General features: G+C 45.4%; 1 protein-coding gene across 4 annotated transcripts in view; it reads left to right on the top strand.

The window, feature by feature from the left end:
* The window catches only part of FAM53B (family with sequence similarity 53 member B), a 140,798-nt gene that overhangs the window by 21,332 nt on the left and 101,545 nt on the right, over positions 1-17,921 (top strand). For all 4 annotated transcript variants that reach the window (XM_048505743.1, XM_048505745.1, XM_048505742.1 and 1 more), the window contains exons 3-4: positions 5,802-6,045; positions 14,739-14,793. In XM_048505743.1, the coding sequence (XP_048361700.1) occupies positions 5,959-6,045; positions 14,739-14,793 (142 nt within the window). In that variant the 5' untranslated portion in view covers positions 5,802-5,958. The remainder of the gene's footprint in view (positions 1-5,801; positions 6,046-14,738; positions 14,794-17,921) is intronic.

Genomic DNA, 17,921 nt, shown 5'->3' on the forward strand with positions numbered 1-17,921 from the left:
AGGCTAAAATAAGAGTACCAAAGGAAAAAAGGCAAACCAGGTATCTCCTTTTTACCCTTGTCTCCTCAGATGCCAAGGTAACCATGACAGCACAAGCCACCGCTTGTGACATCAGAGCTTGTCGAGGGTATAGTGGCTGAGCCTTTTCAACTGAAACAAAAGAGCGTGGGTAGAGTTATGCTTCTGGCAGAACTTGTGCTTGTTCTAAGGCAAATGAAGGGCAAAGGTTGGAGCAGATCCGCATGATCTTACAGCCTCTGTCAGGAATCCTGAGGTAGGCAGGGTAAAGAACAGAAGATGTGGCTCTGTGTTCGGTGTTGACGCCATCAGTCTGCTGTTGACTGTGCTTCTTGCTTCTGCAACGCCATTGAGAAATAAATGTAAATCAGTCCAGGAGAGAGTAACTGACACAGGGAAGCCTGCTTCAGATTGTGGACCAGGGGGTGTATAGCAAGAGTGTTGGACTGAGATCTGGGAGAACCCAGGTTCAAATCCCCAATCTGCCACAGAAACTTGCTGTGGGATCTTGGGCCAGTCACACAGTCTCAGCCTAACCTACTTCACAGGGTTGTTTTGAGGATAAAATGGTGGAGAGGAGAACATTTTGGAACCCAGTTGGGAGAAAGGTATAATAGATTTTTTAAAAAGAAAATTCAGTAGACTCTTGTCATTCACAACTTTCATGTGGCCTGACCCCATGATATGACTACCCCTAAGCACATAACCATTGTTATGTGAACCTAGTCAGCATACAGAGAGGGGGAAAGCTTCCTCACAATCTTGTCTTGAGAAACTGCCACCAGTTGACTAGGCCTGGATGACAGGCTGCATTGCTGGGCCGCTGGGCCCAGATGTCTTGTCCAATAATTTCACCATGTGACTCATCCAGCTGTTGTTGCTACCCAAATAGTCTGGCTTTGGCATTTACAATCTTCACCATGCACCTCACCCAGGCCCAGTTTTGTTATCAGGTGGTTGCATGACTCCATCTTCTTCCAGGCTGTTTTGGTCTCCCAGCCCTCCCCTGCCAGTATTTTCAGATTTCACCATTTGTGGTTAACCTGGGAATGCATCCCTCACAGTTGGCAAGGATAATCCGTAATACATTCAACAATATGCATTCATATCTTTCCAGTGTTATATAGTGGTGCTTTGTTCCTTGTGTTAAAGATTTTCCTATCTAAATCCAGAGTGTGAAGTTTATAGCCTTTAAGTATTGACTTCCTTGGCAACTGGGATTGTCCTGGGTATACTGGTGCTGTTTCCCATTACATATGTGAAATGTGTGAATGATGGGTGTGTTTTTAAAATACCCTTGGGCGTATGTTAGGCAGCCATGGCTCAGCCAATCCATGAACTCTCTTAGTATGTTATAGAGTTTGGAAACCCATTGTGACTTTAGCTTAAATCCTGTACATCCCATTAGGGAACTATTCTGCCATTAGTTCTTTGTATAGATACATTCATTTAGCTAAACGAATAATGTTCAGGCTCGTCAAAACAGGATGCTGTATCCAGTGGAGCAGAGCCAGTTTCTTTCTTCCTCCCTGCCCCATTATACCTCCAAATTACCTCTAGAACTAACAAACTAACAAAAATAAATAAAATCTTATTTCTGAAATTCCCTTTTCCATCAGTGCAGAATTTCAGAGGCATTTCATGCGTCAGCAGAATGAGGAAAACCAGAAAGTCATATTGTACAAATGAAGGTGCTTCTATCCTTGGAAATCTTCCATTTGATCCAAGCCATGGTGATGACTTTTAAAACCCAGAGTAAAATTCTCTGGAGTGACTTTGCTTTGTTCCCTGCAAACCAAATGTCAGAAGCTTTGGACTGTAGTCTCGGGAACGCTGCAAGCAACAAGAAAATATTTCTTTTTTAGAAAAGATTCCGGACGAAACATTCCATAAGGAACTACAAATCACTTTGATGGAGGCAAAGACATTTGAATCCTCTTTCATTGGGTAGTTATCAAAATGGCATAGTCAGGTTTGCAGTTCCCTCTTCTTGATGGGTAAATGGCAGATATACCAAGTAGAACTACAGTATAAGCTTTTAGAAACAAAACTCTTTCTCTCCCTCCTCATTATGCTCTCCTTGCATAGTTAAATAGGTTTGTGTTGGAAGGCTTTCTTTACACAACAGGATGTCCTTTCAAGGAGGAGTATTTTGCCTGAACTTGCAAAATCATTGTTATGAGGTCTCTTGGGCTTCTTGCAAAAGCATTAATCATTACCTTAGGGAAAAATAATTATCTGTGGAGAAATAATGCCTTGATTCCAGATAATTCTGATTTAACAATGCAGTAGTCTAGCGGGGAATTTTCTAGGTACCATGCTACCTTTCTGTATTCCAATTTAGTGCACAGTTTAATGATGATCTGTAAATATATGAACAGTGCCGTCCTAAACATTACATTCCTTTTGACTTTCCCACACAGAAGGGTGTAACTGGGATTGTGCTGAAAATAGCTCTTTTAAATGGGTATAAGCGGAAAGTCCTAGGTTTGATCCCTGATATCTCAAATGTAGAGGGCAATTGTTCCTAGGAAAGATCTCTGCTTCAGACTTTGGAGAGCTGTTGGGTGGGCCAAAGGAGACTTACTGTTAGGCTGCTTCATGCTCCTGTTGCATCCTACACATTGCCAGGGCTGCTACCTCTGGGTTGGGAAACACCTGGAGGTTTGGGCAGTGGAATTGGGGAGAAAAGGAACCTCAACAGGGTACAATGCTATAAAGTCCGTCTGCAAAGCAGCCATTTTCTCCAGGTGAATCAATCTCTATTGTTTGGAGGTCAGTTTTAATAGCTGGAGATCTCCCTCACCTGGAGGCTGGCAACCCTGTGCCATGCATCTTTCTCACAGTAGTTACATGAAGTTAATTAGTAGCTAATGAATTTTGATGCAGTGGGAAAAGAGACATTGCCCAAAGAAGAAGAAATGAAAAGGCAAGAATGTGTTTATTTGAGGATCCTCTGTATGTCATTCACCTTTTGGATGTGTTAGTCTTGAGCCAATGATGTTGATCACTTAAGGTTTAAGCTAACTATTATAAGATTTCTTTCTTGTAAATTTCCTGCTTAGGATATTTAATTATTGACAATGTAAGGAGAGTTCCCTAGAATACTTACTGTTTTATGGGTGTAATCAAACGGCTCTCTACCCTCTCTAGAACTTAATGCAGGAATTGACTGAAGTAGATAGTAGAGCTAGTGGCATTAAATGCTGCCTCTTAGCAGTTTTGTACAGTACAATGTACACCATGTGTCTGATGAAGTGAGCTCTGAGCTACAAAGTCGGAATAAATTTTGTTAGTCTTTTAAGTTGCCCCTGGGTTTCTGTTTTATTTTGCTGCGACGGACTAGAACAGCTGTGCACAGGAATGACTGACTTAAATAATTCTCTCAGTTCGGGTGCTGTTGGTAGAATGGCTTGGAATTTTAGTAAAGCTCCAGCAAAATCTCTTTATCTGCAGTTGCTTTGGTGGGTCCTTTACAGTTGTTCGGGATGACCAAAGAAAAGTGGTGTTGTGGTACAGACATCAGTATGAAGAAAAAGAAGAAACCATCTCAGCTTCTCTGTGTCATCACTGAAGATGCTACATGCTGGGCTCTCCTCCCCCTTGCACCTGCCACATGTGTTGAGCAACTTGGCTTTCTCATAATCACACACAAATTCTTTTGTGTTGGGGCAGTTGGTACACAACTCTGCTTGAGTGCTGTATAGTGGTGGATGGAGTGGACTTGGGAGTATTCTCTGCTTCAACATTGCTGACAGTTCTGATGTCAACACACAAGCTTGCATGGCATGACTCAGTCCATTCCTCTGACTGACTAGGACTAGATTGATGTTGCGGACTCTCAGAGCCGAATGACTCAGGACCCTTTAACTTGCTGATAAAAATGTCATGGGAGAGGCCACTGGAAGGTCACTGGCCTAATAACTCTACTTTGTGCATATTTCTGCTTTTGTGAGCTCACCAATCAGTAACTCTAGCTTACTGGTCAGATGTCAAGGGCCAGGACTCTTTAGGGTCACTAGCTTAGCAGCTTTAGTCTGCAGGGATGAGGTCAAGACAGGGAACTCAGAGAGGTCACTTTCTCATTCCCTCTGGCTTGCCGTAGGAGATACTGGCCACCAAGCTTTTTTTTTTTTTTGCAAATGGACAATTACCCCCAGCTTAGCACCAGTACTTGAAAAATCAATCCAGTACGAATCCAGTCACATAGTATTTGTGCTACCTGAGAGCCAACTAAGTACAAGCTGCCTTGATTTTTGGTGGTAACTTGGGTCAGATGGGATTGTCAGCCTGACAAATGAGACTGCCTGGCTTGCCTCATACTGGGGCAGCTAAATCAGATACGCAGCTCTGTGTGCCTGTAGCGATGCATAATTTTTGGGATGAGGATGTTAGTCTGGTCTCGTCTCATTTTCTGGGCTGGTAGCTTTCACGGTATTCAGAAGATCATTACTTTGTGCAAAGGTTAATGGGAAGCTACCGGTAAACTGTACTCAACATCAACTAGTTACGACACACAGAAATATCCAGACTGCATCCCGCTTTCTGTTTGCCACAGTAAATCTTAAGAAAAAGGTATTGATTTTCTTCCTCTGTGGTTTTTGCACTCTGGGTGAACCTTCCTCTGACAAAACAATAGCAGATAATTTTTCTTTACTAGCCAGTTGGCCTTTAAGTGAACATTCTTACCATTGTCCGCTTGCAAGCACAAATCTAAGTAAACAAGAAATATGATTTGCAAGCTGACAAGGGAATCAATATTGGCTCTTAGTGAATTTTAATGCTTATCTACTTATTCTAAATCGTTGGCTTTACACAGAACACGTTGCTCTTAATTGCACATTAAGGCATTATCTTTAGCGTCTTACAGTTTGTGTTTTTTTCTCTCTCTCCCTTTTTATCAGTTACAAAAAGACAGTAAAATTTTGAAGTAGTGTTATAGACATTACTTTGGAAAATTGTTTTTCTAATAAGATCCTACCTTCAGTCTGTCATTTTTTTGGGTATGCATTTTGTTGCAAGGACAGCCAGGAGGGAAAAAGAATATCTGTCTTGGCTATCTGACTTCCCATGTAGCTCATGTAAATATCTCCCTGTTGTTTTGAACTTTTATCTGAAATGTTTTGAAGGCTGCCTAGGGATTCAGATAAATAAAGTTGGGTTATATGCAAACAACCTTTTGAATTACGAGGCATATATTCAGCTTTTTAGTGAGTCCTTTGTTTCATCCTGGAGAAATCTCTGTCACTGTCAGGTCTGTGTTAACTATTTTAAGTACATTACAGCACTAGGCCACTGTTCTTATGATACTGAAATAACGAGACATCTTCCTGATGCTGAAACATTTATGCCTCCTGTATCTGGTGTTTGGCTTGAATTTAAAATTCCATAGACTTTTCCCTTGCGAGAGAATTTGGAGTACAACACAGGCTGATTAGAGGCAATTAGAAGTCCCCTTGAATGGGAATGAAAACACTCCTGTTCTTTCACCATAGAGATCTCCTTGTATACTCTTTTTTCAACTATCACAAGTTCACAGCAGCCTTCTCTATAAGTTTCCACCCAGTACGTATGCAGTTAATGTAGGAAGGAATGGGCTTGGGTACTTGAAACTTTTTTTTGTTACTACTCTGTTGCTCCCAGATGTGTGAAAAGGAGTAGGATTTCCAGTATTTATTGTGGGATACAGGAGAAGCTTGCTTGCGCAATCTACAGTTTATGTAGTGATTTGCAAAAGCAGTTTACAGTCTATTCATGTTTCACCTTTTCATTTTGTTTTCCAGGGGGTGAACATTTTGGATCAATTGTTATCAAGCAATCCATTGTGTAAAACAGATGGGAATTGGTTCTATCAAGCCTTTCTTCTGGAAAATGCACTGAATCAGAGGCTGTGCCTAATATGGCTGATCCTAACCTTTACCTCTACTGGAATGGACCCCAATGCATGACGTGGTTACCATGGTGATGATCTTAGCTACAACTCTGGAAAACAAAGGTGCTGATTCCCTAACATGCAGGACTGAGCTGGTAAGAGTTCTTTTCACTTTGGCAGCTTAGTTTGCATTCAGAGGTGTTGATATTTTTTCAGATTGCAGGGTTGTCTCCTCATTTGAAGTAAAACAAGTGGTACATCATTGATTTCCTTAACGACACAATGTCTTTTGCTGATTTAAACTTGATGCCTGAGCAAGAAGAACTTGTATGTGGCATGGCACACGTTTCATGTCTTGTTTAAACTGGATCCTCTCCTGAACGTCGCAATTAAAATGCCAGGGAACAATAACTCAGGTAGGTGCTGCACCGGCATGCCTAATATTGCATACTTGGCAGTAGAGAGCCCCATTTAAGTGAGAAATAAAGTAGGGGGCACCGCATCTCCATTGGGTTGTTTATTCAGTGATTTGTGTAGTCGACCCACGTGGTCAGCGTAAGAACGAGACGAGACGCGGAGATAACATCTGGTGGAGATCGCCAGCAGCGGGAGCCCGGAGGTCCGTGTTCCTAGCGAAGTCTGCTCCCGCTGCGGCTGGTTCCTGGCACCTATTATTGTTATTCTATCGGGGCGGTAGGAAGGTATAATCAAGCTCCGGAGAGCGGGAGGTCGGGAGATCATCATGTGATGCATGATCTTCACCTGGCCTACGTGCTTGGCGGAGAGGAGCGTAGCTGCCTGGATTTCCTAATCCTCACCTGAGGGCAAGAGCCATTGTCCCTGCGCCCAGTGATTGAGCCAGATAGTCTATGACCTCGCGGACTCATAGGGATGAGGAGGGGTGCGTGGCGACCAGAAGCCGTCAGAGGTCCGCTAAGGCCCTAACGTTTACTACGGTGCTGTTGGGTCAGCAGTGCATTACTACATCTCCTCGCTTTTACATTTTAGAAAAAAAGGGGACCGAAATGCTATAGAGGCATTTCGGACGCTATTTCGCTACCGCCTGGTCAAGCTGAGCCGAGCTGCTTGGTGTAACATTAGAGAACTTGGCTATGGGTATGGAAAGTCGAGGGGCTTCTTACACACGCGGTTACAGGCAATATTAGACACACATTAGGAACTAAACAAGATCCGGCTAACGAAGGGGCACAGTGCAATAATAATTAAACCAATGCAGAGCTGTACAATAGCACTAACCATCCTCCTCCCGCAGCCAGCTCCAGAGGGCTGACCACCAATGGGGCAAAACATCATACCTCTGTGGGATTAGATACAACTTCTTGCAGCTCACGTACTCTTTCATATGAATCTAATTGAGGAGATTATCAGAAAGATTAAAACAAACACATATTATGTACATTTTCACAACCTTGGTGATATGTAATGTAACAATAATGTAATCACATGCACGACAGTGTCAGGGAATTCGCTGAGCGAAATTCCTGCTGCCTGAGGCCAGGGCATCCCGGAAGAGCGGTGGAGGTAGAGTTGATTGACCATGAGACGCAGGCCAGCCGGCCAATAGTCTTAGTGATAGGAAGAAGCGAACCGGGGACTCAATTAGGAAGGATTCGCGTAGGGAGATCGTTAACTCTCCGCCTGGAGAGGCGACCGCTGGCGTCGCCTCCCGGCCAGTGAGGGGTCGAAGGCAGGAAGCCTGAGCAGCGGCGGGCGGCCTCCGGAGCTCCCGGGTGGAGCCTGTGAGGTAGAACGATGGTGAGCGACGTGAGGCAATGTTATCCCGCAGGGAGTCGGCCGCGGAATGTAATTAGAAGCGCTCTCCCTGCAGGTCTCGGCGAACCAGCCCCTGGGGAGCAGGCTGTTTCCAACACGGGAATGTCCTCCACATGTGGTGTGCAGCGGTTCCAATTGGCCGGTAGCCAGGTTTCATCGGCCCGGTCGGTTCCTCGCTTGGCTGGCGCCGGGTGATGCGTGGGCGCAGGTGTTGATTCGTATTAGCAGACAGTCTTGGTGACAAGGAGAGCCGCCAGCCGGGAGGGTTTGGACAGACGGCCCCCAGTCGGAGCCATAGAGCATTCCTCCGATGGATGGAAGGCATCTGCGTGAAGGGCTTTAGCCCAGGCGCTCGGCTAGGAAGTCTCCCGAGGTGCTTTGCAGAGCCGGGGGAGCAGGCAGGAGCTTTAGCAGGCTCCCGACTCCTCAGGTACTGGCCCAGGCAGAAAGATGAGACGCTGGCAGCGGCAGCAAACTGCTCCCAGATGTTGGTCTGGTGAAAGCGCTAGTCCCATCAGCCATCCTGTCAGGAATGGCAGCAGAGCAGGCAAGGATGGTGGCCGGTGCTGGGAAGTGTGATGATCGCAAGGAGGAGCGCACAGAGGTTCTCGGTGTCTCGGGTGGCTCTAAGCCACAGCAGCTCTAGGGCTTGGCTGGTGGTCACGGACGCCTCTGGCAGGTCATTCGGCTCCTTGGGCGCTGGCGACGCTCCTGTTGAGACCGGGCTGGCGTAAATCCTTTAGAGAGATGTGTTCCATCTCCTCGGGATGGGGTTGGTTTCTCCCATGCCATTCCATGGCTGGCCTGGTCATGGCGAATCGAGTCCATTAGGGACCTGTAGGAAGAGGGCTGAAACACACCCCTTCCCAGGTTATAGTCGGTCCCGCCAGGCTCAGCTTAGGAGCGGGTGGCGGGAGATCAGGATCGAAGCCTTGTTTGAGTTAGGGTTTAGAGTTTAGGAGTTTAATATAAGAAGGCTTGTTTTGCAGCCTGTGAAGGTTGCTTTTATGCAATCCTCCTGCAATCCTTCCTGGGGCCGCCTACCTTCTTTAGTTGTTTGACAGGAGGGCAGGGAGGTAGGCTAATCTGGTGGGAATTGGCTTCCAGAGCCATCAGGGTGCGCCAAGGTAGGGTCCGAGCTCCTCGAGGGGAGGGAACAGGCGGGTCCTGGGGGATTGTGGGTATGCATGCCAATCAGCAACACAAGGGGGGGGCCGGAAGCTTCTTTTGGGGTGATGGGGTATCCGGGAATGAAGCACCGTAAGCATTAGAGGCAGATTCCATTACACACAAAGCGGAAAAAGAGGGGGGGGGCGTTCTTTGCAAGGGAGTTTCGCACTTTACCGCGGACCTTGGTGGCTAACGCAGGAAGGCTGGAGTGGCTTAATTTCAGATCGTATTCATTCCTCGAGATGCCGTCACAAAACCACTCGCCAGCATCTTAGAAGTGATGATAGTGCTATAATGCCATCATCACTGGAGGCTTCAAACTGTGGCTCGAAGTAACCTCCTTCTTTAACCAGCCTGTCCTGGCAGTGCCGTACCGCACGCCCAGATTCAATCCAGTGGAGGGCCAGTCAGCCAATTCGGCCCTCCCGCCTCATCATCACTGGTCGAAAACAGAAAGAGAAGAGGAAGGAGGAAACAGCCGAAATTAGAAAGTAATTTTCGGAAGGCACGCATTGGGATCAATGATTCTGTGACGGCTTTTACTCCATCCCAGACCAGAGTCGCTTTTAACTCAGCACCTGGCGAGGTCCCTTCCCCAGAGATTGACATGGATGTCTAAAACGATAAGTGGACTGTGAGCTGCCAGCCGAGTCTCTGGGTTGTTGATCGCGGGAGCTGGCGGATGTCTGCCTCTTCGCTGGGTTTGTCTCCCCACCCCCCAGATGTGCTGGTAAGCCTCGGTCGGCCACTGGTCGTGGGCCACTCAAGCTGCTCTGATGATCGGTAACATCAGCTACCGGTGTCCACCAGGCCCTGAACTCACATCCTTCCCCATGGCGAAGCCTCCAGGTATGTATGGAGCTCCCCGATAGGCGCCTCCACCGCTGCGACGTGTGGTGTAGGCTGCGCCACATGCTGGCTTCGCTGGGGCTTGTAGCGCGATTGGGTCGGCAGCGGCAGTTATGGGGCAAGAGAATCAACTGAGCGCAGCTGGCTCCGCAGGCAAACTCCTGTGGGATGTTTGTCCAGACTTGAGATGGATGGGTCCTTGCGCTGGAGTCGATCACTCGACGCACATGAACAGTCCCCTGTTCAGCCGCAGAGGCCTTTCGGCGTACCGTTCAATAGTCCCGGTAGGGATGGCCTGCCATACTGGGTTGGGGCGACAAGAACCCTGTGGGGAACTTCTAAAGGAGATGGGCTGGGTGCATGGCAGCCAGATGCCACGAGAGGGGGGTGGTTTTGGCAGGGCCTTGGTGTTTGGGTCTGCCTCTAGTACCTCCTCCTTGGTCCTGGCTGGTTGAGACGCCCTACGGAGTTCATCGACGGCAGTCAAGCTCCAGCGGAAGCTTCTTTCTGGCAACGTGGCAAGCACCGGGTTTTGTAGGTGGCCTCCTCCTGGGAGGACCTCCTCCATCGGGTTGTGGTAGGCCCCACCGCTGCCTGCCTACTCCCTTCGAAGTGTCCGGTCTGCCGTGAAAGTTAAAGAAGCCATCCTATACTGCCCCGCCGGTGGAGAGCGCGCGCAGGGGAGGCTAGCTTGGTGGGCGGAGGATCCATGTCCTGGCAAGCCTTAAGCATGTCCTGCCAGTTCAGGGTTCCTTGCCCAGGCCCTGATTGTTCCCGCGGCACCTCGCGGAGTATGCTTTGCGAAAAGGCGATGAGGAGCCTGCTTTGGGCCTCTTCACATCTTACCTGCCTCTTGAGTTCCTGGAGCCGTCTACAAACCTCGCATAGGGCTCTTGGGGGGTTTTCACGGATGGAGAGAGAAACTCTGGGTTGGCTGGCCGGCATATTGGGGACTTTGATAAACGCCTTATAGGCTTAATTCCAGAGGCGAAAATCGTAAGGGTATCTCAGGCAGGATTTCAATTCTGATCGCTAAGTTGGCGAAAAGCATCAAAACCGTGAAGCTTGATGCGGTGTAAAGGCGCTACCGGAGAAGCAGTTCCCTGTTGGGATGCATTGCTGGCGGAACTCGGCCCCAGATCACAAATTGTGCTGGGCTCAGGAGCATATGAAGGTGGTTTTTCCAGTCGCCCGGAACTGATACAGTGATTCCTTCGCTGCATTGCTCCAGCACGCATGCCTCACGAGGGGCTAGTGATTCCTTTACGCCCCGTGACGCTGATGGTTTCCAGTGAGGATAAGAGATAGCTTAAAGGGCGTAATTACAACCCGACAACTAATGACTTTACCCTTCAGTATCTGTGGAAATGGACGTGGGGCAACAAATGCAAGAATTCGGCATCGCTCTCTCCGTCACAGTTTCCTTCTTCTGCAGATCGTATAATAATGCTCTGGCGAAAGAGTTTTGAAACCCGCCATTACGCGCGCGCTGGACGGAGGTCCAGTGGCTTCGGAAAATGAAGGCGCAGATAGTGGGAGCGGCTGAGTCCGCTGGAGAGTTTGAAATGGGTGAAGGAGCAATGGGCAGAAGGAGGACAGGAAGGCCCAATTTAGAGTGGATAGAGAAAATTCCGGGTTGAAATTCGAAGGTGAAAGATCGAAAAGGAGGAAGGCCTACAGCTTCGTTGCTGGTTTATACAGGCTGGACATTTACAAAACATTGTCTCCATCGCCAGTAGTTTTGCCATATCGCTGCGCAGGCTGGCAGCGTAAGAGCATGCTCGATGTTTTCCCAGTCCCTTTTTTTGGCAGATTCAATGTCCCCCCCTCTGGGTACCATGGACACTGAGCTTCAATCTCCTCAACCAATTTGGCGTATTCCTTCTCTTTACCGGGACCTCTGCCGCATTTTCGCTAACGTTTTCTTGAAGTTCACAACGCGTTTAATCATAAGCCCTGCTTTTGCAAGTAAGTCCCATACTTCACCGGGTGTTCCGGCCGGACGCAGAGTGTCCGACGCTGCGGTCTCTGGATGCGCCGATCCAGAGGGGACAGGCGTATACCGTAAACGGTGGGTCCCTGACGATGCATCCAGCGGATCTCGGTATCGCCGCCCCTTCCCATGCGACGGTGAGCAGGGTGGAGGTCTGAGGATTCCCGGTTTCGCACCAGCTTGTAGTCGTAATCTTAATGCTATCAGCGTAAGAACGAAAGACGAGACGCCGAGATAACATCTGGTGGAGACTGCCAGCAGCGGGAGCCCGGAGGTCCTGTGGTGGTGGTTCTGTAGCGAAGTCTCCCCGCTAGCTGGTTCCTGGCACCTTTTATTGTTTTCTCCATCAAAGTGCAGGGAGGGAGGACCGGGGAGTTCCGGGAGAGCCGGGAGACGCGGGGAGGTCGGGAGATCATCTATGTGTGATGCATGATCTCGCCTGGCTACTGCAAGGCGAGGGAGCTGTAAGCCGTTTGGAGCCTAATCCTCACCTGGGGGCAAGACCATTGGTCTCCTGGGCGCCTCGGTGATTGGAGAGCCAGATAGTTCATGAATCTGACTCATAGGGGATGAGGAGGGCAGCGGTGGCGACTAATAGAGGTCAGAGGTCCGCTAATTGGCCCAACGTTCTACTACGGTGCTGCTGGGTCAGCAGTGCATTACTACAGATTTGTGTAGTATGTATGCCTTTCTCTAGACAACACAATAACAGCATTCAAACATCTTGGGTTTTTTTTTTTCTTTTTCACATTGGTACAGAGGTTTCAAAATGTTAGGGAGCTGGATCTGTAAATCTGCCTGCTAATTATTAAGGTGTTTTTTTTAAGTGGCCAGTTGCTCAGGAGATCTTTATTCTGATTACATTCTGCTCTATTTCATGGCTGACTTTTTTCATATTGTAAAGATATGCATAAGTGTTTCCACGTCTTCTGAAAGTGGTTGGTTGTTTTATAGTGGGGAGATTGGGGACTCTTTTACTAATGTTGAAAGGTGGTTTTGTGGTTTTGGTGGGATAATTTAATATGTAAAATGTAGATATTTGCAGCTGTTTACAGTTACATGCCTATTTTATATTACATTTATAACTATATAAGCTATGTTATTTGTAGTTTATGATAAAGTATTATATTTCTTCATATATTAGATTGCTGCATGATCTTATTTAATAGTGAGCTACATCCCAGCATCGTGATCTGCTTTCTTCTAATCAAGTTGCTGGTATAAGTTAGAAATGTGGTCGGCAAACTAAGAGGAAAGGGAAGATGAAAGACTGTGCTTGTGGATCTTCGGTTACAGCATCACTGATGTGCAGTGGTCATAGGCACTATGGTGCCCACTAATCTGTTTATTGTTATCTACTTGTTTCTCAACAGAAACAAAGAGTCAGTGCTTTCTGTCTACCAGCTCACTGAAACTGAATGTGTTTCAGAAAACCCCAGCAGGCATTATTTTGAGTTTGTAAAACTAACTCGTTTGGAAATTGTTCCTCCCATCGTGGAAGACTTGGAACTTCCCAACATTTTGTAATTTCCCCCATGGCAGCCCTTTCGTTGTGGCACTCCACTCCACTTTCTCAAAATTCCAAAAAGGCTGACAGTGCCCTGCTGTAATCTTTCACCTGGCAGACAGCATCCAAATTGAACTTCCTCCTAAAATGGAATATAGTAATAGCGCCACTTACATCTGCTTTAGGGAACTTTGGGGAAGGCATGGTTGTCTTTGTGATGGTTTTGACAGATGGGCAGAAAGAGGAAGGATTGGAGAGAGAGAGCAAGTATGGGCAAAGAAAAAATTGGAGCAGAATATGACAATATCTTTGAAAGAAAGTTAGGACTGGCACTTCCCCACTGAATATAGAACTGCATGGCCACGTATGAGTACGTAATCCCACCATTTGGTGTGAATCTCTCTAGTAGTCAATAACTTGAATCCACCAAAAGTAGACTGCAACTTTCTGCCGCTTCCTGCAGGTCACATGATCCTGGGTGGGAAGACAGCTAGCCCAGGCTTGTGACTGGGGGAGGGGAGCACTCAACTAATGAATAAAGCTCTTGAAATGCTAACCAAAAAGCTCCACGGCTGACCTGCACAAGCTCAGTCCCATAGGGGCCAAGTCGACAAAGAGGGAAGTTTTACATATGAGGTGCAGGACTGCAATTGTATTCCTGATTTTAATTTTTTTAAGAAAAGAACAGAGCTCTGATGCAAGGTTAATTTTAAATAATATCTGAGAAATTGTTGAAACCATGCCCATTCTCTAGTGCGACATATCTAATCATCTGTCAGCAGTGCCTTCTGTTAACTGTATGGGACAAATAAATCAGTGAGAACTTGCTGAATTAGATTTTCTGAATATGTTTCCTAAATATGTTTAACTGTATTGGCATTTCCATTGATAATATAGAACCTCTGTCTGGGCTTGGCCTGGAAAATTTGCAGCACTGGCAGTCACTTCAATGTACAATTTTTAAACAAGTGGTTTTGTCAAATTTGAATGAGAGTAAAAAAGAAATTCAACTGAGGTTGTTATATTATGGTATATTTTTTCTCTTTAATTGGCTATTAGGTTATTACTGTTGACCCAGCCCTCGCTGAGTGAATCATATGGGAATTTTATGCTGTTGAATTGTAATTGTTTAATTTATTGGTGTCCAGTGCTCTGAACCCATCTGAAAGCAGTTTATAAATCAAATAATAATTATTAATAATTACAATTCAAGCCTCACTCACTAGGAAGTTGTAATGTAATATCACATCCACAAAATTACTACTTGATCCTTCCCTGGTTCTGGTTCCACAACAGAGTAAAACGGTTTAATGGAAAACATATTCAAATGAATGGGAGCACTGCAAAAACAGTTTAAAGATAGCACTTCTTCCTGTATTGAAGCTTGGCACTGTCATCTTCGGCTTAATCTGTTCACCAGACATTAATATGTTTTACTTCCTTGCACTATGAACATTAATCCAGTCTTTTAGCATAGCCCTAGACTTCAGAATAATTCCTAACTCGTTAGTAATAATGTTTCTGATTGTTTTCAGCACACTCCCAAAAAGATGAGTCAAGGACCTACTCTTTTCTCTTGTGGAATTATGGGTAAGTAGGAGAAACCTCTATGATTTTCATTGTCCAACCATAAGTGTACATTATGAAGGGACAGTGATCCAATTCCCAATTTTTATCCCACCATTGTATTTTTTGCAAGCTAAGAAATCTGTTTTCTGATTTCATATGCACTTCTCTCATAATTCCATATGTTTGGTTGTTGATCTGCTTTATGTCATACAATATTGCACTTAGCTGATAAGCTCTCTCTATAAATTTCTAACTGGCTGCCCTGCATGTCAAACTCTATGTAACCTCTGCCTCATCTCAAGTATTATAGAATCTAGTAAATCATCCATCCTCACTCAAAAGTGAACCACCTGGACTTAATTGAGACTAGTGACAGGGAACAAATTCCATACAAAGCATTATAGAATCTTGAAAAACAAGCTAAGATGCACATCTGGTATAGTCAAAACTTTTCCATTTAATGATGAGAGGTAATCTAGTCCCAGTTATTCACAGGTATGAAATAAAACTTGCCTGTCATTCTTGGAAAATTGAAGAAAATTGCACCCCTCTAACCTTGGATTTCATGTTGCTGAGTGTTTGAAGATTGCCTTATTATATTCCCTGAAAATGCTTTTGAATCTCACTTACTTTAACAGCAATCTGTGAAGTGAAATTAAATGCCACTTCCTAATTCATAGTGTTTAGAGAAAATTATAATGATCAGGACAATCACTGTTTAATTGGCATTCTTGGGCAGCTGGCAACAGTGACATTTATACTGTACTGGCACCTAGGGTGCCATCCATTTGAACAGAAGTTTGCTATTCAAATTATACTTGAGGTGTGGTTGGATGCTCTTGAAGGTCTGGCTGTTCTAAAAGACCTAGCACTGTGGTATAGTCACTATTTTCTTATGCTTCTGGGCATGACCTCCAGACCAATTAAAACTTTAAGTAGAAATTGAACCAAACTATCCTGTAACAAAAGCCTGTACTTCATGAACAAAGAATCTTTTCCCACCATTCACTGGCATTCCCCTCATTAGCATTAATGGAGAGCTGAGCAGTTGCATGGGGGAAGACATTTCTTGAGCTTCCACGCAAGAAAGTCATCTGAAATGGAGTGGGGAGGACCAAGTTTTAAAATTTTTATTGATTTTTTTACTGCAAGTAATGATGCAGCCTTTAAAGTTATGGAGTGCGAGCATGCACCCTTTCTCTTTATGTTCCCTGTAAAATATAAATCACAAAACATCAAAATACCAGATCAGTCATCAAAGAAAATGATGGGACCAAGCCTGATACCAGAGGCGTAGCTAGGGGAAATGGAGCCCGGTGCAAAAATCGTTTTGCTCTCCCCCAGTTTGTTTGTGGTTTTTTTTGGTATTTTTAGTGTTTTTTCAGTTTTTGGTCTGCAGAGGGCGTAGTTTTTATGTTAGCAGCATCAAAATTTCAGGATATCTTTAGGAGACTATCCTGATATTTCCATCTAAGTTTAGTGAAGTTTGGTTTAGGGGGTCCAAAGTTATGGACCCTCAAAATGTAGCCCCATCTGCTATTAGCTCCCATTGGAAACAATGGGGGATGGGGCACCTTCTTTGGGGGTCCATAACTTTGGACCCCCTGAACCAAAGTTCACCAAGCTGGCTAGTATCAGCAGAAGTGTCGCCGGATGATATCCTGAAATTTTGGTGCCGCTATCCTAAAAACTGTGCCCCCTGCTGGCCAACAAAGTAAAAACACTAAAAATATCAAAAATACATTTTTGCTCCCCCCCAGGTGCATTCCTGGTGCAACGCGCACCCCTCTGTCCCGTGGTATCTACACCACTGCCTAATACACATATTTTGTTACTAATTTTCTATAAAACTTCATATATTTGAGCCATACTCATCCTGACCGTAATTTCCTAAAGTAGTCTGCTTCCAAGAGAACATAATCTTAACTTGATGGCTAAGGACACTCCTACCCGCCCCGCTTTAATTTTTCTCATCCACAGTCAAGAAGAATAAGCCCTATTGGCATTATTTTTTTATTTGATCTGTAATTTCGGCATCTTTCCCAGTGCTTCCCCATCACTCTGGCTTCCAGCTGACCCAGATTAGCCAGCCAAGTCATTGTTGAAGCTTGCCCAGAGAGATCGAAGGCTGACAACCATGATGAGTTTCCAGCTCTTTCCGATTAAATCGTTGTGTTCTTGCTTCCATAAAGAACTGAGACAAATGCAGGCTTTCAGATCTGGGTATGGATTAGGGTCAGTGGGTAGCCAAGAAAAATAATGCCTCATGAGTCATCTGGGGAATGGAGGAAGAGGTTGGCTAGCTCCAAAGAGGCAGGGTGTTTGGAGAATTAGTTATCCATTTGTCTGTTGATAGAGACTGAAAATGTAAGAACAAATAAAGTGGGTATATGTCAGCACTGGTTTTGAAAATAAGGTGCTGTTCAAGACTGGCATTAGCATTATATCAGAATTGTCAGTAGCTTAAGCCACCATGACCTATGAGAGCATAGACTGAGGCAAATTGGGAATGATAATTGGTGTCCAACTGCTGCAACATGAGGCATGGGAAAGCTTTTCATTGGCCCTATGAGCCTTACCATTATTCCTCTTAAGAGTAGACTAAACAGACCAGATACTGTTATGGAAGCTCTTCGCTGTGAGTGCTCTGACACTGTCCTCCAGTGTTTAGAGTCCATTTTTGCGTTCTCATAGGCTACACGTCTTAGCTTGATTAAAACACGTATGGGTGAGTAAGGAAGCTAGAAGGAACCTCTTTTTTTAATTAAAATCAGTCGTTTTAAAAAGTTCAAATCTCAACTGAAAACTGCATTTCTCAAAACTGCAATTTATGAGCCATTTGCCTTAATCTATAAGTTCTCTTCTGTAAGGCGTCACTGTAGAGGCTTCAAAACTGTAAACTCTAGGAAGTCCTAAGACACTTCTGTTATTAGGAGTACAAATTTTGAATAAGAAGCATGAGAAGAAGATGGGGTGGAGTAGACTACAATTCCCATGAGGCAGTGCAAGAATATAGATAGACAAATCCATACACATCCAAGCAGTTCAGTTGCTGTTGGCATTAATGAATTCCAGGAGAAGCAGCCCTACTGGCCCATGAGGGATTGCAAACCTGTAAGTCCCAATGAAAACATTAGGGCTACTTTTGA

Source organism: Sphaerodactylus townsendi, linkage group LG08 (assembly GCF_021028975.2).
Source record: "Sphaerodactylus townsendi isolate TG3544 linkage group LG08, MPM_Stown_v2.3, whole genome shotgun sequence".
NCBI lineage: Eukaryota > Metazoa > Chordata > Lepidosauria > Squamata > Sphaerodactylidae > Sphaerodactylus > Sphaerodactylus townsendi.